This window comes from Malus sylvestris, chromosome 8 (assembly GCF_916048215.2).
Source record: "Malus sylvestris chromosome 8, drMalSylv7.2, whole genome shotgun sequence".
Classification (NCBI taxonomy): domain Eukaryota; kingdom Viridiplantae; phylum Streptophyta; class Magnoliopsida; order Rosales; family Rosaceae; genus Malus; species Malus sylvestris.
The window spans coordinates 27,692,278-27,713,399 of NC_062267.1; the positions used below are offsets into that span (position 1 = coordinate 27,692,278).

The 21,122-nt window shown below is 35.4% G+C and overlaps 2 protein-coding genes across 3 annotated transcripts; both read left to right on the plus strand.

Moving 5' to 3' along the window:
• The first annotated feature begins 7,350 nt into the window (after positions 1-7,350).
• LOC126631031 (uncharacterized) lies at positions 7,351-8,927 on the plus strand. The gene is made up of 2 exons (XM_050301192.1): positions 7,351-7,599; positions 8,736-8,927. The coding sequence occupies exons 1-2, from the start codon at positions 7,351-7,353 to the stop codon at positions 8,925-8,927; spliced, it is 441 nt and encodes a 146-aa protein (XP_050157149.1).
• Positions 8,928-13,142: 4,215 nt separating this feature from the next.
• LOC126631024 (WAT1-related protein At1g25270-like) lies at positions 13,143-20,377 on the plus strand. 2 transcript variants are annotated; one of them, XM_050301183.1, is made up of 7 exons: positions 13,143-13,474; positions 13,857-13,919; positions 17,490-17,606; positions 18,026-18,272; positions 19,321-19,479; positions 19,614-19,765; positions 19,958-20,377. In XM_050301183.1, the coding sequence occupies exons 1-7, from the start codon at positions 13,269-13,271 to the stop codon at positions 20,199-20,201; spliced, it is 1,188 nt and encodes a 395-aa protein (XP_050157140.1). In that variant the 5' UTR covers positions 13,143-13,268; the 3' UTR covers positions 20,202-20,377. The 2 variants fall into 2 exon arrangements, with proteins under 2 accessions (XP_050157140.1, XP_050157141.1); XM_050301184.1 differs by lacking the exon at positions 19,321-19,479.
• Positions 20,378-21,122: the final 745 nt, after the last annotated feature.

The following is a 21,122-nucleotide window of genomic DNA, read 5'->3' on the forward strand; positions in this document are numbered from 1 at the left end:
ATATAACTTCATTCGCCCGAAGGCTCTTCATCTTCCGCCCGTAGGCATATAATAATATCTTCTGCCTGTAGGCACTACAACCCACGGCCGAAGCCAATATAAGTATCATTCGACCCGTAGGCTCGTATGTCACTCGACAAAAGCCATATATAGATACCATTCGACCCGTAGGCCCCTACATCACCCGACCGAAGCTAATATAAAAGTATCATTCGCCTGTAGGCAGTATCGTTCGCCCATAGGTAAATCATTCGCCCGTAGGTAGATCATTGAATAACCACTAAATAAGTATATAAAAACATTAACATAATATTTCCAAACATAATACATATATCTCAACGGAGCTCAGTAACCCAAACATCATATCTTAAAACATTTTCATAGTATATAGTCATCCATATATACTACAAAGAACGTAAAAATCGATAAAGTATGGTAATCCAAAATATTCTCAGTAAAACATAATATCTCATAAAGTGTAAATCTAATTTACTCATAAACGTTTCATAAAACGTAACCATTAAATCATGTTTTTCATGTATAAATTTCTAATAGCAAAATATGCATTTTAGAAGGGGTCCACTCACAGATACTTCGCCGTCGAAGAGTCATGCAAAACAAGAGAGGACGGAAACACCATACACAATTGCACCTAAGCACATAAAGGTACCAATTAATAAAAGGAAGTTTTAACGAAAAGCCCACGGTACTGTTCACTTTAATGAAAAACCACATTTTTACACTAAAAAGTCAATTCTGGTACTATTCACTTTACCCTTTATTTTGTCCTTATCATTAAAAATCAAAGTTTTCAAGCCATTTTCATTAGTTTTCCTTTAATAAAACTCTACCATAACGATTGAATTTCGGGAAACGGACGCAATAAATGGTCGAAAAACATAAAAGGGGACCTCGGCTACCCCCACGCACCGCCGCACGCACCTTCACACACTGCCACGCGCCATTTTGGGTCACCGGAAAAGTTGACGGAGTCGCCGCACAGTACCTTTGGTGGAGGCGCGTGTAATACCCTGGAAATTTAAACATATGAATTATATATTCATAATTATGAATATGTGGAGAAAATCAAAAATAAATTGATTTATGGTTATGAAAATAGAATTGGGAAATTTTAAAGTTTTGTTTCCGGAAATTATTATAATTCATGTATTTGTATTATTGAGAGTTTATATTATTTTTTAAGAATTTATATTAAGTTATTTGAATTGAGTTTTAAATTAAACTACTTACGAAGTTTAAAGTTTGGAAATTGATTATTTAAAATCCGTAGACCATTCAAGGTCACAATTTATATTTTTTAATAGAGCTTGACCTCATGAAAGCGTAGATGTAAATTGTTCATGAAACAGAGTTATAACGAAGGAGTTATTAACAAGTGAAGTGGAGGGCAAAATAGACATTTTACCATTTAATTGGATGGCTCCAGAAAATATGGAGTAATGGGATGAGCCACGTGTGTGGTTGAGATTGAGAAGGGAAGTGAGATGGAAGGAGGAGATGAAGGAAGAAAGGAGAGAAAAGGAGGGAAGGGCTGCCCAATGTTTTTTTTTGGGGGGGGGGGGGGGGAGGGGAATCTAGAGGGAAATGAGGGAAAGAAAAGAAAAACAAAAAAAAAAAAGGAACGGGTGTTCATCCCCACCCGACCCGGTGACAAGCAAACCGATGCCATTCGCGGCATTTCACGGTGGATTTCCACCATCCCTCACTTAGAAATACCTACCCAATCTCTCCTCTACCATTTCCACCCAAAATCAGAAGAAATTTAGTTGAAATTTGGTGGAAAACCCACCATGGCTACCGCGGGAAACCTTGCCCTAGATCCATCATCTGTGAAATGATTTCATACAATTACCACCACTAAAACACTCCCCTAGAGGTTAGAAACAAAGCCCAAATAACTAAAGGGGTGGCGGAACACCGGAGGTGAAGGATCGAAGCCACCCATTTCTACAGTTTCCAACGGGTTTGAGGGAAATTGGAGCTTTTCCCGGCCAAATTGGACTTGGCCACAAGTATAAAACTTGCTCTACTCATTGAGATCTTCATTTTGTGAAATTTGAGAATTTTTTGAATTAGTTGAAATTTTTCAGTGACTCGGGGCGGCGTGTGCGGCGGCACATGGCTAGAATGACGATATTGTTTTTTAAAAGCTAATTACAATGTTCTGAGTCCATATTTAAAATATATTTGATGTGGATCAATTGTTTGGACCAAATTTGTGATTGTTAGTCACTTAAATATCGAAGATAATGAATTAGGAAGTAGAATGTGAACTACGAAATGTTTGATCCCGCTCAAGGATACGTAGGCAGTCTAACAGTGTTAGATGTAGCCTTAAATGATCGAGACAAATATGTGATTGAGAAATTGAGATAAATAAGAAATTTGGTGTTTGTTATAAAATCAAATCTTATGTATTGATAATTAAATTTTGGTTATAGATTTTGTGAACAATTAATAAATTTAAGTAAGGAATTATAAATTATGGTAATTAAACAATTGAGTTTGATCTCTTGTTGGGAAATTAGAATGAAGAGAAGGAATTAGTGCAAAAATTAAAAATATAAACATAAGTTTTGCTAAATACATTTGGTGGTATACTTATGTAAGTAATTAGGAAATTTTAAGTAAAGAATAATGTGTATTGGTAATAAATTAAACAAAAATGTTGAATTAGGCCTATCATTGAAATTATTTCCCGAAATTAAATATTTCGGGGCGATTGTTACAGCGGGGCTAGGACAGACGCCCCTGCACGCCTACGCCCCGATTGGGATCTGGGCTTCAACTGGGTTTGGGCCTGGGATTCTAAGCCTGGGCCTGGTTCTTAGTTGGGCTTGGGTTTAGTTCTGGGCTGGCTTAAGGGTTTTTGGGATGGGTTTAGACTTGGGTTCCTTGGGCCGAATGCCTGGGTTTGCACGCCCCAAAGGCCTGGGTTTAATAGGTCGTGACTTTGGGTTATCGGTCAGGTTGACCCGGTTTTAGATTAGTTTCGACGGAAAAAGAGGCCAGAGCTTCCAGAGCTCTTTTCAACTCCGATTCTCCACCTTAGTATGCGATCTACCCACCAAAATGAATACCACCAAGAGTAGATTAGGATTTTACCAATTTTAGGTCCATCCATGGTTGAAAAGTGGTCGGGAATTGGCTCGAAGCTGTCGGACTTGTTAGAGAGAGGGTTGTTGGGTTCTCTGTGCTTCACATAGAAGAGGGAAAGAGAGGAAAGGCCCAACACGGTGGTGGTGGTGGTGGTGGTGTCATCGTGTATCGTGGTTCCTTGGGTGTGCGTGGCTCGAAGAGGAGAGATAAATGTAGAGAGAGAGACTTGCGAAAGAGAGAGGAGTTTGAGAGTTTGTTCACAGGGAGGGAAGGGAGGAAAGAAGAAGAAGGGAAAGTGAGGAGGGGTGCCACGTGGCAGATGAAGGAGAGGGGAAACCAATGACAAAAATCAGGGGTGGGCCCCCTTGGGCACACCATTTAAGACCAAAAAGTAATAATTCAAACAAATATCCCACAACCCAAGTGAAATTACCAAATTACCCTTTTGATTCACCAACACTAGGACAGGTTGTTACATCTACGTTCTAGTTATATCCTAGAAAGGATGTGTGCATGTATTTCACCAAGATTGTGAAATCAAAAGACGTAGTTGATACTATGGTCTGCTGGCATCTTCGTCTTTACTTTCAAATCTCGCGGATAACAAGTATGGTATCAATTTATTCTCCTACTGCATAGTATAAATATATCGTTGAATAAAAAAAGACGTAATTAATAAAGTGATTGGATGACAAAGAATGAGAATAATAAGGGTACATATTGTTTCAAAAAATTTACCTAGCTAGACAAAATATATGCCTTATTTGCAAGATGGATCATGGAATGCTACCCCTTAAAACAATTTTACTAATCACAAGATAAAAGTTAACAAGAGTTGCTCTTGTAAGGCCCTGTTTTTTAAGACCTGTGAGGACCTCTTGTATATGAGCCGTTGAATTAATCTAATAGTAGTAAACTTGATAAGATTATATAATTCTATTACACCTAAACAAAAACTAGTAAACCCAATTTTCCTTGTAAGAAAACGAAAAATAAAAAGGTGGCTGAGCAAAGGTGAGATGGATGATGATCATCGCTGAAAAATCACGACGACGACGAAGATGACATCTCATTGAACCTCAAGAAATACCATCAAAAACCCAATTTTCACTTCTTTTATCTTTTATTTTCTCATATTTTTTGCTTGAAAAGTTGTAAACCCTCGGCCGCTTGAAGACAAAACTGTGAAGACTCTCAGACTCTTTTGAGACATTAATGGCCAAAATTTGATTTTTAATTTAAAAAATGTCAATTTTTATAAAAACTTTTAAATATAACAAAATATTAATTGAATAGACACAAACACCCTTATAATTTATCCCGATTACACCCAAAACCCTTTTGATGTTCTGCAACCTTCAAACATGGAGAGGAAATTGTAGAGCCGCATCCCAATTGCCGAGCAAACTTCCAAATTCAAAAGTAATTTTTGCGATTTATGAAACTACCATGGATACAATTTTATCAAGCGATGCTTCGTCCACATATCTTAAATTGCCTTCCACTTCTCTCTCTCCCATTCTCAAAATTCTTACTTTTTTCTTCAGTTGTAATTTTTATACTGATAATATATGCAATTTTTATTGTCTAATCAAAATTACAGAAGAAAATGTATTTTCCACTTCTCTCTCTCTCTCTCCAAATTTATGTAATTTTTTTTCCAGTTGAATTGTCTAATCAATATTTTGATTGTCTAATCAAAATCTTTTTTGGAATTTCATTTTCCACTTCTCTCTCTGTCCATATTTCTGTAAAAAAATTCTGGTTTAATTGTCTAATCAAAATCATTGATTCTCCTTTTATAATTCTGTATCTCACTATTTTCTTTGTAAAAGATCATTGATTCTCTTTTTATAAACACAATTTTGAGCAAGCACTCATGAAGAACTTTTCATCTGATAAATAAATTCATATCGCTTTTCAAAAAATTCTGTTTTTCTTGAACGAAGTTGTCCCATGGATAGTAGATAGAACAATGCCTTTGCATTCGATGACACAAGAAGAGCGGGTTTTGCTTTAGGACTTGTGAATTTCTCTTTTGGCATTTGAGGGTATTTGGGTAAATTTATATATGTATTTTGTCATATTTGAAAATTTTGTAAAATCTGACATTTATGAAATTAAGAGAGTTCACGTTCATCCTTTCAGTCTGCAGATTTCGCAGGTTGAAGGAGAGCAGCTTGACTTCAAATTTAGCAGGATCCTGGGAGAGCACCCCTGTCTTCTCTTCCTCCTCTTCCCTTTCCTCTCCTCTTCTTTCTTGTTTCTGTCATTTCTGGCATTCATTCTTCCTAATCCTCCTTAATTATCTCAAATCTTTCACATCCATCCATCGATCTCGCATCGCATTGCATCTCGGATTCTGTTCTAGATTACAATTATCTTCTCATCTCAACGGGAAACAGCACACAGATTAAACAGACAACACAAGGAAGAAAAGAAAAACCTTCACAATTTGGATCCGGCTTGATCAATAAAAAGGATGTGGTGGTGGAGTTACCAAATTATGCAGCCTGACTATTATGGTTGATCTACAAAGGCTAGTTATGGTACGCTTTGTTGCTCCCTTGAATCCATGACTCGCGTGTTTCGATTTCGAATATTGGTTCTATAATTTCTGTGATCTGCCGACTGGAAGGATGAGCGTGAACCTTTTTTTTTTAGCTTTTCATTTTGTTTAGGTATAACAGAATTATATAACCTCATAAATCTTGCTACTGTTAGATTAATCCAATGGCTTATATAAAAGAGGTCTTCGCAGGTCCTTAAAGTTAACAAAGCTTTAAGCAAACATGTCAAACAATTCAAGAATATCCTTCTTTCCCTCTTGACAAACCATATGCAATTTATTTTCTATACAACTCCAACAATTTTAAATATTCCCGCAAGAACAAATTTCACTATTATCTTCAAATGACAATCAAATCACTTGCATCTTCAAATGACAATAGCGAAGAAAGTTGAGGACTATAAAACCATTTAAGATTATGAGGAGTAGTCAAACTTACTTATAAGCCTATTAAAAGTCTCTCCTCTTATCAATGTAAGATTCATTCCAATATGCACCTTCATGTGTGGTAATTTTTTAAGTCCACGTGGAGAACACAAATTGGGTGATGTGGCCATTAAGCTTCACACATGAGACAACTTGTTTTGATACCAAGAAAAAAGTTAGGATTCTACAATAAAACAATTGACAATTTATTATCTACAACCCCAAATTTAAACGCTGCTTGATTAGGCATCAAAGCAACCCTAAGGTATGCTTCTTCATAAGTTGCATCCCACTTTCAGTTGAAAATCATAGTACACAACAAACAAATGGAATATAAAACTTTATTAACCGAAAACAAAAAACTACAGAATTGCCGAAAAGGTTATATGAACCGAAGATGCTACATCTTGACAATGATGTTTTTAACTACGGTACAAACCATCCTATTTATGGGAGAAAATGTAAGCAAACCCTAACTTAATGAGCAAAACGAATAAACTTAACGAGCAAGAAATCATAATCCTTGACCCACAAGAAAAACAATAACAATCTTATTAAAACTAATTTTCCAACAACCCATGTCAAACTTACGGTGGTAAATAACATGAGTTTGCCAACACAAAAAAAAAAAAAAAAAAAAAAAAGACAACGTGCAGACATTTGTTCCAAATCTGACTGCATCCGAAATTACATGGCTTCGACATTTAAAATATGGATTTGCATATGAACTTGTCTCTGAAATTGATATCTGCATGGCTTCGACAATTTGTGCATATGGCCCTGGCATTTACATATGTTTCGGTTGGCAAACTCATGTTGTTTACCACTATAAGTTTGACTGAGGTTGTCGTAGAATTTGTCCTTTATAATCTTTTTATGATTTAATTTATTTAATTCTTGAAATTAAAAAATGGGTGTACGATTTTCATAGAAACACTCAGTCAGTAAGTGTAAGATTTGAAAGTCTTTGCTTAACTTCTAAATCAAAACTGATCTTCTATAATTGAAAAGAAGATACTTGACCAATCAATGCGAGATTCAATAGGTAAACAAAAGTGGAAAGTTGATTTTTGATCAGCGTAGCAAAAAAAAAAAAAAAAATTCCCGAAAAAGTCAGAAGAAAATCGGATTGAAAGAAAACCCTAAACCTAGCATATTATATAAGCCGCTCTAAAATCATATTGTACGTCATTGACTTTGTCCTTGTTGAAAGCAAAGCCTAAGGATTTGCATAAATGGGGGGTTGTATGAGCAGCTCTGTACCGGCGTGGGCAAAGGGAAAAACTAGAAAATCATCGAAACCACCACGGTCAGAGCAGAAATCAACCGAAAATATGGTGGATATTCCAGAAATTGATGAACACAGCATGAATGAGATGGGAAAAGATAATGGCGAAGAAAATGGAGGCCCTAAGGATCAGCATGATGCTAGGGATGAAAATGGCATTCTGCCTCAGTCACAGACGGGTTTGCTTGAGGAGAAGGTATATTATATATATATATATATATATATATATATATATATATATATAACCTTACACCTTTTCAGTATTTATTGTTATATTTTTGCAGCAACGACGTTACACAAAATTTAAAACTTGTTTATGCTTTGATTAATTAACTCATTAGACTAACACTATTAAGTAATATACACAAGCCGAACTCACCCTCTTCAGTATCCAGTCCATCGATTAAATAAACTTTCTTTTAGTTTTTCCTCAATTTTTAACTTCAGACTACGGTTTCATTTTCTTTTGGTTATTGGTTCAATTTTTGCGGTATTATTTAAAAAAAAATCGAGATGCTTCAACCATGTTTTACTGTTTTTCTTTAGTATTTATATTGATTCCCTGTCCATCCTAATGCAAAAGTAAGGCTTTAACCAGGATTATGTGTGGTTGTAAAAATAAAAAATAAAAAATGTGATTCTTACCACATATTCGTGTTATTTCTCTAATAGAGATAAGATCCACACGCATTAGGCCACTTAGTACTAAGGTAGTGATATTCCTTTTCACTTGTAAGTGAGAAGTTTTTAGGTTCGATTCTCGCCAAAAACGAACTTGAATCATATTATTGTTAGCCCATTGTGAGGTTTAGTCCACTCCCCCATCCCCCTAGTGAGATTATATCGTTTGTTTAAAAAAAAAAAAGAATTTTGTTGTTTCAAACAAATAAAAATATATAATCAATATATTTAGCAATTTGCATGTGGTCCAATAACCAAGTAGATGAGGTGTTGGGTTTCCAATGTCTTGGATTCAGAACTTATTCCTATCCTAAATTATTGTATTAGTTTCAAATCCTTCTCTCTCCTTTAACAATAATAAAAAACCACAGTTAGGTATTTTATATTCAAATTTTTTAATATCTTCACTAATTTCTCGAATAAATTGACGTGGACAATGATGACATTTCTGTATTAGTTTTATGTGTTTCAAATTCAGACAAAAATACAGGAACAAAAACCAAGTCTTAGGTTACTAAATGGGATCGGTTGTATATTCATTCATAATCTTAATTCCTATGTACGTATATCCACTTTGTACATTTCAATTGGAACTTGGAACTTCCACAAACTGAAAACTGGGGTGTACTATACTAATTTTTGAAATAGCAGGATGGTGAATTTGCAGCATATAACATAACCCTAGATCGTTCTACAAGGGTGCTGGATACAATATCAGAAGGATCTGAAAGGTCTGATGCAATTAATGGGCCTCAAAGAGCATTTCCGATAAAGGAGACCGAGCCAGTTAATGGTGGAGATAAGATCTTGTTTGAGGAAGATCAAGTGGTTGTCAAGAACTAAGAAGTAACATTTTAGACTTATTGACGTTTGAACTGAATCAATTTTTTTTTATGTTTTGGATGTGACTGGATCCTGTTTGTGAATTTACCAATTCATTGGAACATTATTGGAAGGAAGGGGCACCGGGACAATTATATTGAAATTAACCTTCTAAACTGTAGCTGCCACGTCTCTCATCAGTTCCATTTAAAGGTTTGGATGAGATTAAAAAGATTTAAATAAAAAGAATAATATCGTATCAAATATCCCACCAATCTCACAAAGCCGGATCCCATTAAAAAAATTAACTTTACGGGTTTGAGGTTATACTGTGAGTGCGATTGACAAAATGGACCCTTTGATGCTGTTTCTCTCTTGTGCCTTGATGGCTTCTTAATTGTCCGACGTCGATCCAAAAACAAATTTGCAATAATATTTTCTTTAAGGTAATGCTTGGATTAAAGATTTTCAAGTCAAGTGAATCACAAAATGTTGATGAGAGGATTATAAAATTCTTATTATAAAGGTATGCAAGAGGAATTTGCAAATCTCTCTCACATTTGTGATGCTCTAATGTGAATTTTCTAATCCCTTCCATTAACATTTTGTTATCCATTTCATACTAGATTGTGTTAGTATACCATGGGTCCATCACATGATGAAGGATGGTTAAACGTCTTCAGAGAACTAATGATACATTGGAGAATACTACATTCAAGGGAATGTTAGGACAAAATATGGGTGAATTTTGACGGAAAAAATATAAATCAAAGGTTTTAAATTCTGAAAAAGATGAGTTAAACTTGGGAATATTGGATTCAATCTATATGGCAATAGAAAAGGCAGTAAGAAAATATTTTGGTGTCATAATTGGGTGCATAATATGTTGTTTTAATAAGAATCGTGAGCAAAACAGGACTCGTGTTAAAACCATGAGCCTGTCACGTTTAAGACCAAAAACAATAGTTTTAATTTCCAAAACAACATTTTAATGTAATAAAATCGGACTTTTAGTTTCATTTTGATTCCAAGGAGACCTTTGATCTTCCACAGGGCTGGGTTTAAATGTATTTAAGCCCTTTGGCTTCTATTGTAATCCACATTCAACAATTGATCAAAATACTTTTGAGATTTCTCTCTAAACTGGTAAACTCCAAAACTTTGTTCTTCGAAGGAATTATGCTTGTATCCTTATTAGCTTCGTGTTGCATAAAATAATTAATTTAGTGGTTGGTTCATTTACCAAATACATTGGATCCTTTTGGAATTGCAAGTGGCATTAATCAACAAGGGAAGTTGATCCCTTAACTTTAGATGAATAAAGTCATGGTGACGTCTCTAAAGCAATTGCTACTAAGATGCCTTTAGACCAAAGAATGTTGATCAGGGAGAGCTTGATCAAGATAAGCCAGACCATGAAAATGCTGATCATGGAGAGCCTGATCAAGATGAGCCAAACCATAAAATTGTTGATCAGGGGGAGCTTGGTCAAGATGAGCCAAATTAATGGGAACTCAACCAGGGGAAGTCTCCAGCCCCACAAGAGAATGAAGGCCAAGTCAAAAGATCAGCAGAAATTGAAGATTGTCGACCAAGTATCCTTCATCAAAGTATCTTATTGACTGATGATGGAGTGCCTAAAACTTATGAAGAGGCCAGAGCCCATAATACAATGATAAATTAATAAAGGCAATGGAGTTAGACATGGAATCCTTATTAAAGAATGGTACCTATGAGCTGGTGGAGCTTTCAAAGGGCATAAAAGCACTGAAAAACAAGTGGGTGTTCAAATTGAAAAGAGACGACATATGACAAAATAAAAGGCCCGTTTGTAGTCAAAGGTTTTGGTCAGAAGAAAGGCGTTGACTTTGATGAGATTTTTTAGCCGGTGGTGAATATGACTTTCATCTGAGTTATTCTTAGTATGTGAGCTAGCATTCATCTTGACCTCGAGCAACTAGATGTTAAAACTGCATTTCTCAACGGTGATTTAGAATAAGAGATATATATGGAACAACCCAAAGGCTTTGAAGTCAAAGAAAAAGAAAATTTGGTGTGCAAACTGAAGAAGAGCATATATGGTCTTAAGCAGGCTCCAAGACAGTGGAATTAAAAGCTCAACTCATTCATGGTGAGTAATGGGTACAAGAGAACTCGTGCTAATCCTATGTCTATATCAGACGATATTCTGAAGGTAGGTTCATTATTCCATTACTATATGTTGGCAACATATTGATTTTTGGTCAAGATGCTTCTGTGATTAGGAAGCTCAAAGAAGAGTTATTGAAGTTCTTTGATACGAAGGACTTAGGGCCAGGCAAGCAAATTTGGGCATGTTGATTATCCATGACAAAAAGTCCAAGAAGTTGTAGTTGTCACAAGAGAAGTATGTTGAACAGGTGATTGACAGGTTCAACACAAAAGGAGCCAATCATATCAAGCTGAGCAAAAAGTCATGTCCAAAAACAAATGGAGAAAAGGAAAAAATGGCAGTTGTTCTCTACTCTTTGGTGGTAGGAAGTATCATGTATGCTATGGTGTGCACACGACCACATATTGCTCATGTAGTAGGTGTAGTGAGCAGATTTCTTTCTAGTCTGGGGAAACACCATTGGGAATCTATTAAGTGGATTATCCTATATTTGAAGGGAACTTCTAAGTTCTTGTGCTTTGGTGGTACCAAATCAATTTTTGAAAGGTTTACGTATGCTGACAGGGAGGTGACCTTGATGGTAGAAAGTCTACTTCTAGGCACTTGTTTACTTTTGCAAAGGGAGTCGTGTTTTGGCAATTCAAGCTACAAAATTGTGTTTCTTTATCCACAACTGAGGCGAATACATGACCGCTATAGAAGCATGCAAGGAGTTGTTGTGGTTAAATAGTTTTCTCCAAGAGTTGGGTTTGAAACAAAGTGATTATGTTGTTTATTATGATAGTCAGGGTGCTCTTGATTTGAACAAAAAATCTACATATCACTCACACACCAAGCATATTGGTATTCAGTATCATTGGATTAGAGATGCTATTGAGAATAAGTTGATACAGTTGAATAGGATTCATACTGATAATAATTCCTCAGACATATTGATAGTTACTAAATCAAAGATGAAATTTTGCATTAAGGTAGCTAGGATGAACTCCAGGTAACTTTGGAGTCATGATTGGAGTTCCTCCCTCATGGGCTAGAGGGAAAGATTGTTGGTATACCATGTGTCCAACCCATGATGAAGGATGGTTATTTGGAATCTCTAAAAGACTTTAGAGAACTAATGATGCATTGGAGAATATTACATTCAAGGGAATGTAATGGTCGGTTCGTTAACCAAATACATTGGATCCTTTTGAAATTGCAAGTTGCATTAATCAAATATGAGAGCTCTATGTAGTGCATGAATATATAGAATTCCAAGCTTTATTCATTGGATGGTGCATGAATGTTTTGACTTCCAATGTTAATGGTGGAGTTAATTCTTGGATTCACCATGATAACCCAAAGAGAAAATGCTAAAGAGACTTTCGCAAAGTGAAACTCTTCATGAACTATCCGCCACCTTCATATTTTTGGCACAATGTGCTGGAATTGTGTAAAAAACATGAGGTGACGGAGAGTTTATTGAGAGTCCCACTTTTGAGAGAATCTCCTTAGCATTTCTCTAATCTAAAAGCAAGCATACAACTTCAAAAGAGAGATAGTGAGAGTTCTAAGAGTTGTTCCACTCCAAGGTTTAGAGTGAGAGTGTTCCACCACAAATTGTGCGAGTGAGATTTATAGTGCAAGAAAAAGTGCGTTATACTTTCTTGTATCCATCAAGCCAAAGGCTTGGTTTAAGATTGTCCTTGCATGTACCCAATATTTTGATATAGTGAAAGATAATTCCTACCCCATGGATGTAGACACAAATTGCCAAACCACATAAATATTTGGTGTATATTTTTCTCGTTTATTTTGTGTTTTTCTCTGTTCTGTAGTACCATCGATCCTATCAAATTGACCTCGACCCCTTGAATTTAGAAATTCCTCGTCCAAACATAATCTAAACATTTTGGGGTAGGTATTATTTATCCCAAGCCCAGTGCCACATATCAAACCTGATTTGAATTTAAGTTGTTGCTGTAATTAGAACGAAAAAGAGAAACAGTACAGCACCGATTTTGTATCTAGTTTTTAGGCTCCATGTGGTACGTAGGTGGTGACGTGGGGAACTACCAAAGAAGGAAGCACCGAGAGCTCTAAATTCTCTCAATTTCAATCAATACCCAATTCACTCCTTAATTTCTTCCTTTACCACTCAAAACCTCTCTCTCTCTCTCTCTCTCTCTCTCTCTCTCTCTCAGTGTGTGTGTGTGTGATATTGGTGATCGATGACGATGGGTACTGATCAGACATGTAATGCTTTGCATGGGTTGAAGCCAGTGTTGTTAATGGTGGTAGTTCAGTTTGCATTTGCAGGAGTTAATGTTCTCTACAAACTGGCCGCTAACGACGGAATGAACTTAAGGATTCTTGTTGCATATCGCTTCATCTTTGCAACCGCCTTCATTCTTCCTATTGCTCTTTTCATTGAAAGGTGATCATTTGCAATTTTGCACCTCTCCTTTCTTCTTATACATAATATAACTTTCATTTTGTTTTTCCATAGAAGTATTCAGTGCCATATAATTGCTAATTGTTGTTATTTTGTTAATCTTTTAGTTTCTCACCGAAAAAAAAAAATCATATTATTGTCTAGCTGGTGCTTTCTCTATTCGTGCTCTCTCTTTCTCTGAAAAGTGGCTGCGCAATCTTTGCTGATGCATTTACAGTAATGTTTGAGAACATTCAATAAGTTCATAATTGACTTAAAAACCCTGTGCAAATTCCAAAACAAAAAGGAGAAAAGCAGAGAGAGCAAGCAAACCCTATCTGCTACTTTTTGAAAACAGTTAACTGGTCTTTATTTTTGCACGCAGGAAGAGCAGGCCAAAGCTCACATGGATGGTACTGTTGCAAGGATTTTTGTCTGGCTTGTTCGGGTAAGTACGTATCCGTGTGCAATTGTCTTTCTTCCATATCATGATCTCCTCCTAGGTTATAATTGGAAATAAAAAATTTGTATGGGGAGTAAGTAATTGTAATAGTATAAACAGGGCCGGTCCAAAGATTTTTGAGGCCCGGGGCGACGTAAAAAAAAATGCCCTAACTTCATGTAAAAAAATTATTTATTTTCACACATAAGACATCGAAAAAATTATACTTAGAAAAACACTTTAAACTCAATAATTTAGAAACACAGAAAGACTAATTTATTTTGTATTGAGAGAGGGAAACAAAAAAACTGCGGGCTTACAAGTAGATAGATGATGAGTTTTGTTTTCCATTTGAACTTTGAATGTGTTTTTGAATAAATCGTGAGGTGTTTTTTTCTTATTTACTAAACTTGTCAATACTGGACTAAAAAATAATGATGTTTTCGAATCTTTAATTAATATGTATTATTAATGAATGGGTACTAAATTAAACATTTTGATGACACGTCATATAATTTGCAAATTTGGTCTACGTATTATTCTTTGTTGAAGATTAGACTTGAATTAAAACGAATATTTAAAAATAACAACCCACATAGCTACTAGATAGTAACTAAAAATAAATTACCAACCAAACAAAAATTTGTAAAAATTGAAAAGAATAAACATGCATATAGCATTTCGAACTTAGGACCACTTGTTAATTTTAAACAACAAAAATCATTGTTTCTAATTAAACTTTTTGATCCTTTAACCAAATTTTCTAAATTTATACTCTTATAAAAAAAAAATTTGTAAAAAAAGGAAAGTAAATAAGCACACATGGTGTTTTGAACCCAAGACCTCCTTATTATTTTCAAATGACAAACCACCACTTCTAGTTAAATTTATGTGTCTTTGAATCAAACTTTATAAATTTATACTCTTATAAAAACATATGTAAATATACCACCCTAATAATTTTGGTGCCCCTAATTTTTTTGGGCCCTGGACGGTTGCCCCTCCTGCACTGGGCCTGGGCCGGCCCTGAGTATAAAGCTATATATTTGTATTTCTTGGTATATATTGGTTGTGCATGCTGTTGATATTAGTGGTTACAGTTGGCGGTCCACTAGAAGTGTCCACAACTTTTTTACGTGACTCTGGCGACACTAAATCTTTGATCTTTCTAGGCTTCATAAAGCAGCTTCTACAGTTTTCCCATTTAAAAAAAAAATTAAATAAAAACACAAAAAAGACAACATACATCGCAACCATGTAGTCTCATGCTAAGAAAATAAAGACAAGAGCTAAATTTTTTTGTACTGTCTTTATTTCAGCAATAATATTATTCTTATCATCTAAATATACGATAATTATGTTACTTAGTACTACGATCTAATATTATTCTTCTTCACTGGTATATGAGAGGTATTAGGTTCGATTCTTACTAAAGTAAATTTGAACCACATTATTGCTAGCTCATTATGAGGATAAACTCACCCTCTCCCCCTTAGTGTAGATAATATTGTTTGTTCTCAAATATAAGACAATTCTACATCATTTGATGTGGCGTGTGATATGGACAAACACGAAAATTAAAAAAAAAAAGCATCTTGTGACAATTGAGGTGGATAATGATATCAAAAAAAAAAAAAAAAAACTCAAAATTTCATTAATTAATGTTAAAAAAATTAGAAATCAGTCAAAACCTAAATTAGGTTTTATAGTCCCTCTTTGCATATTCCTCCCTCTCCTCTCTCTCCATCGTTATCTTGCTTCTTTTTTTTTTTCCTCCAGATTGTCATCCATGTCCATAGAAATCATCTTCCAACTCGGGATTGATATAACTTAATATCAATAATAGCTCTCAAGATCATTATCTTGTCGTAAAGTCAACGAACATGAAGGCTTCAGATATCTAAACAAGTAATATATACAAAAAGTAGTGAGGCGTGATGGATTCCTGAAACATCATGAGCAAAAAGTTTAGGGCAACAAACAAACAATATCTCATAGGAGCAACATGCAACAGACAAACAAGATCTCATAGGAGCAACAAGGATAAGAAATAAAATATTTTTTAAAGCTAAATAGCCAAAATGATCTCTGAGATTTACATAATCAATAGAAATGGTCCCTGAGATTGAAAATCAATAGAAATGGTCCCTGAGATTGTCCACTACCCATGATTTTGGTCATTCCATTAAAAAGTCTTTGGGCAATTTTCAAAGCTTCGTAACTCAATCGTTTCTTAACCAAATTTGATCCATAATATATCAAAATGAAGATAGGAAAGTGTAGAACAAGATTATACCTATTTGGAGGCCCAATGGTTGCTAGAGATGGCCGGAAAATAGCCTGAAAGGTGATTGGTCCGTGGAAAAACTGGAAAACTTGCCGGAAACTGGGTTAACTTTAAACTTTCATAACTTCTTCAATACTCAACGAAATCGAGTCATCCAAAAACAAAAATCATACTTCTTGATGAGACAAAGATAGTGGTACCTTTCTTGATGGCTAACTCACCATGGTTTGGCCAGAAAAGGGCTCCAAAGTGGCTATCCATCTTCAAGTTAGCCACTTTCGAGCCATTTTCCGGCAAAACCACGGTGAGTTAGCCATTGAGAAAGGTATCATCGAGAAGTATGATTTTCTTTTTTGAATCACTCAATTTCGTCGAGTATTGAAGAAGTTATGAACGTTTAAAGTTTACCCAGTTTCCAGCGAGTTTTCTAGTTTTTCCACGGACCAGTCACCTTCCAGGCCATTTTCTGGCCATCTCCGGCAACCATTGGTCTTCCAAATAGGTATAATCTTGTTCTACACTTTCCTATCTTCAATTTGATATATTATGGGTCGAATTTGGTTAAAAATCGATTTGAGTTTCGAAGCTTTGAAAATTGCCCAGTGAGTTTTTAACGGAATGACCAAAATCATGAATAGTGGACAATCTCAGGGACCATTTCTATTGATTTTCAATCTTAGAGACCATTTCTATTGATTATGCAAATCTCAAGGATCATTTTGTCTATTTAGCCTATTTTTTATTCAGAATCAACAAACAAAGAAAATGATGAAATAGTGAGGCGTGCTTGCTGGGCAGAGCGCGGTGCACGTGGCATGGTGAATCCCTTATAACAATCTAATTCCACGCATGTAAAATAGCAAATGCCCAAGGTGATCCGTCGCTGCAGAAGGAGGGGGTGGAGAACCGATAAGGGGTGACAAGGAATGTGACAATGGAGAATGGGGAACCGAGGAGGGAGGATTGAGGGGTATGGTTTGATTAATTTTTATATTATTTTATTAATAAAAATTTGTCCACCCCAGCTGCCACGAGGATAATTTTTAATTGATGTGGCTGTCCGCTTCCATCTGCCACATCAGATGGTATAAATTGCGACATATTTAGGTAATCATAATAGCATTCCTTTTTTTCAATGGAATTGAATACTATGTGACGGTATACCAATGTAAGTTGTTCTAAAAAAAAGGTAAAAAGAAGCTTATATGCTAAAATCATATCTTTAATGACTATAAATATTTTTTCCATGTATTTAAATGACTATTAATTAATTAACATTAATATTGCAGTGGATCGTTATCACAAAATTTGTACATTGAAAGCTTAGCCTTAACATCGGCCACATTTGCTTCTGCCATAGTCCAACTCACCCCAGCCATTACTTTCATCTTGGCCATCACCTTCAGGTAAATATATACATATTTTCCAGCTTTATTATTATTTTGAAAAAAAAAAATAGAGTAATAGTCTTTGGACTTAAGCCTAATTGAAGATTTGGACTTCAAATTAAAAGGTTGCGAGTATTGTTCTTGTATTCGTCTCAGTGTGGAGCAATTATTCATTTCAGTAACACATTTGAACTTTTATTCAAATTAAAAGGTTTTAAAGGGTAATAAGGAATGAAGTTTTAACGGAGTTATCCAAAATAACCATTAGATACTTTGACCTAAATCGATCGAGGAGAATGAGCAATGGAAATAAGAAAACTAATATGAAAATTCAAAAATACAATCAATGAGAAATTGAAGGCAAATTAATCATGAAGATATAATTGATGATACTTAACATTTTTATTATTAACATTAATCAAGATCCTTTTTCTTAGGCTGGAGAACTTGAGTTTGAGAAGCCCGGCAGGGAAGGCAAAGATGTTAGGAACATTAATGGGAATAGGTGGAGCAATGCTTCTGACCTTTTATAAGGGTGTGGAATTCAACATATGGTCCACGCATGTTGACCTTTTACACAGCCACTTGGCATCATCACCGCATACAGACTCTGGTAATCGACTATTGGGTTGTCTGCTAGCCTTGGGAAGCTGCTTTTGCTACGCTACATGGCTCATTATCCAGGTGATTCTCTAACCAAAGTTTCTAACCCACCATTTTATTTTGGCTATATTTTTAGGTAAACTTTAACTAATGAAGACTAGGAAGTCATTCTATGAGCTCTTTATAAAATTTATATTTCAATTATGTTCTCCAGTCTTCATCCTGTTACTAGGAAGCTATTCTTGGGTGTAATGGGGTGGACATAATGTTATTAGGAGACCGTTGAATATGCTTTTGCCACACACCAATCGCGTTAATATAGGATTTCCTCGATACTAGACATACATTCCTAATTGGATTCAATTATATTTTCCTTATTTCTTGAAGAACAAGTCTCTGTCGACAAGACAAATCTCGCCTGCCAATCCGGGGATACCATAATCACTTGTTTTGATACCCTGGTTTGAGGGGTCCAATCTGAGGAGCCTGATCCGCTCCGACCCACCCACTTCAGAGCTTGCCGGCCATTTCGGCCACACTAAGTGCTATGTGGTGGAGTCCCATAAATTATGATCCCACATAGTAGAAAATCAATATATACATACATACATACATATATACATACATACATACATACATACATACATACATATATATATAGGATATCTATCTCATATTTAATAAAACCATAACTCTCTCGTAGCAATGAAGGAGAAATTTTTCATTGTGATCGAAACACGGATGATACACCACTTGCTTTTATATAAGTGGTGAAATTTTTTATTTTTTTAAGCTATTAACTTTTTATTGACAAAGCCAAAGTTAATGTCCATAAAAAAAATTTACAACTCAAGTAGTTAAGAGCGCTTATCATCATATCGAGGTTTTTTCTTCAAAGTCCTTCAACATAACTTGTGAACAAAACAAAAAAACTTAATCTCTGTGGCCTTTTTGTTGAGGTATAAATAATTGATGTGGAAATAGAAGAAATTAATGAAGAAGAAGATTTTCATTTATAAATAAATTAGCATTTCTCTTCCTATAAAATTTCCTCTTCATCTTTTCACATGATATTAGTACTTATATTTTGGGTTTATTTAGCTAAAAATTTGTCTTGTGCAAAGCGTAGACTAAAATGAGTGCGACATACACTTGCTATTATTCAAGCACTGCTCTGATGTCAGCAATGGGGTCAATCCAGGCCGTTGGGTTTGCCCTCTGCAAGGAGAGGGAGTGGAGCCAATGGAAGCTAGGTTGGAATATTAGGCTTCTAACAGCGGCATACTCGGTACCGCACACCCTTCTTCTACTACCTAGTGCTTGTTTTTACAATTTCGTTATCGTTATCTAGATATACTTGAATTTGATAGTCAATTATTAATAATTGAGATAGCTATACAAGTTGGTGACTTTATGCTGTAGGGAACTATGGCCACTGGGCTAAGTGTGACTTTTATTGCTTTGTGCATACGCATGAGAGGCCCTTTGTTCGTATCCGTTTTCAACCCTCTCATGTTGGTGCTCGTTGCCATTGTTGGGTCTTTGGCATTAGATGAGAAGCTACATCTTGGAAGGTATGTACGTACCCTTGACTGTAAAAATTAATTTTCACATTCTAAAACAGCCATTTGCATTTTTCTCGAATAATAACAGTTTTGTTAATTGATATTTCTCTAATTTCTCATTGATTATACTCTAAAATATGTATATTACTTATACATGTTCTGGCTTGTCTTTGAGTTTAACTAATTGGAAATATATAACAGCGTTTTGGGAGCAGTATTGATAGTGATTGGTTTATATGCGGTGCTGTGGGGCAAGGGCAAAGAAATAGAGAAGATGAGTAATTCAGTACCATCAACAAGCTTTCACCATCAGGATTCTGGCTCAATTGACATTGTGGTAATGTCTCCAGATAATAATAATAAAGGCAACAGCAACAACACTGAGAGCCTAACAAATAACAACGCGTCAAAGGCTACTAATTCTGTACTCAGCATGATTCGTTAATTCAAGGAGAGGGGGAGGAATTAAAGAGACTTCTAATTATCGAACTAGCCAAAACAAGTGATAGATAAGGTATTAATAATTATTAGATTATTTTTTAGCAATATCAGATATAAATATCCATATACATTGTTCATCCTGCCACCTTAAAGTAAATATTTTAGCCATTTAAATTTTAAATTAAGCATAAATATACATTTTTTCTTTTTATATTAAATAAAGCCTAAAGTCTATGTTTAGGTAAAGGCAGGGCCGGTCCTGAGTTTTTGAGTGCTCAATGCGAAAGCTCAAAATATGCTATTTTTTAATACGAAAACATATGTTTTAAAAAATATATATTTAATGAGGGCTGGAACCAGTCGAAGATGGGGGGCTAGGCTCTCACGTTCAAATTATAATTCTATGTCACTTGCAAAATTTTATATTAAATTATGAATTGATAATTCAAATTTTAAAAATTAGTTTACCTCAAAACTCAAAAGGATTGGTGGTGAGTGAATGCTCTTGGCACTTGCACTTGCAGCAGCCAATCAATGGTGAATGGGCTTGGCGCTGAGGAGAAGGGACATGGACTTCCTGTGCTGCAGTAGACTGCAGTTGAAAAGGGAGTCAGGGTTAAGGACGGCAGGGAGGGAAGTTGGGGAAGTGGGGAACAAAGGGAGGGGGTGGGGATATTGGAAAAGGGGAGTGGGGATATGAGAGTTAGGTTAGTGGGGACCGAGTTGTCCCTTTAATGTTGTTTTGTTTTGTTTTTTTTTTTTGTTTTTTTGTTTTGGTTGTGATGCCCAAAACTTGGACCAAGTGGTCCTTCTAATGTCATTTAATTTTTTTTTTTGTAACGCCCAAAACCTGGGTCATTTTTTCATCTTTCTTGGGCTCTTGCCCTCCGGCCCTTATTTGGGCTTTGAACTTTTTTTATATTTT

Excerpts from the sequence above, each read along its gene's own strand:
- LOC126631031 (XM_050301192.1), top strand. The coding sequence starts at position 7,351 with ATGGGGGGTTGTATGAGCAGCTCTGTACCGGCGTGGGCAAAGGGAAAA. Across the intron at positions 7,600-8,735 it reads CGGGTTTGCTTGAGGAGAAG|GATGGTGAATTTGCAGCATA; the intron begins GTATATTATATA and ends TTGAAATAGCAG.
- LOC126631024 (XM_050301183.1), top strand. The coding sequence starts at position 13,269 with ATGACGATGGGTACTGATCAGACATGTAATGCTTTGCATGGGTTGAAG. Across the intron at positions 13,920-17,489 it reads TTTTTGTCTGGCTTGTTCGG|TGGATCGTTATCACAAAATT; the intron begins GTAAGTACGTAT and ends TTAATATTGCAG. Across the intron at positions 17,607-18,025 it reads ATCTTGGCCATCACCTTCAG|GCTGGAGAACTTGAGTTTGA; the intron begins GTAAATATATAC and ends CCTTTTTCTTAG.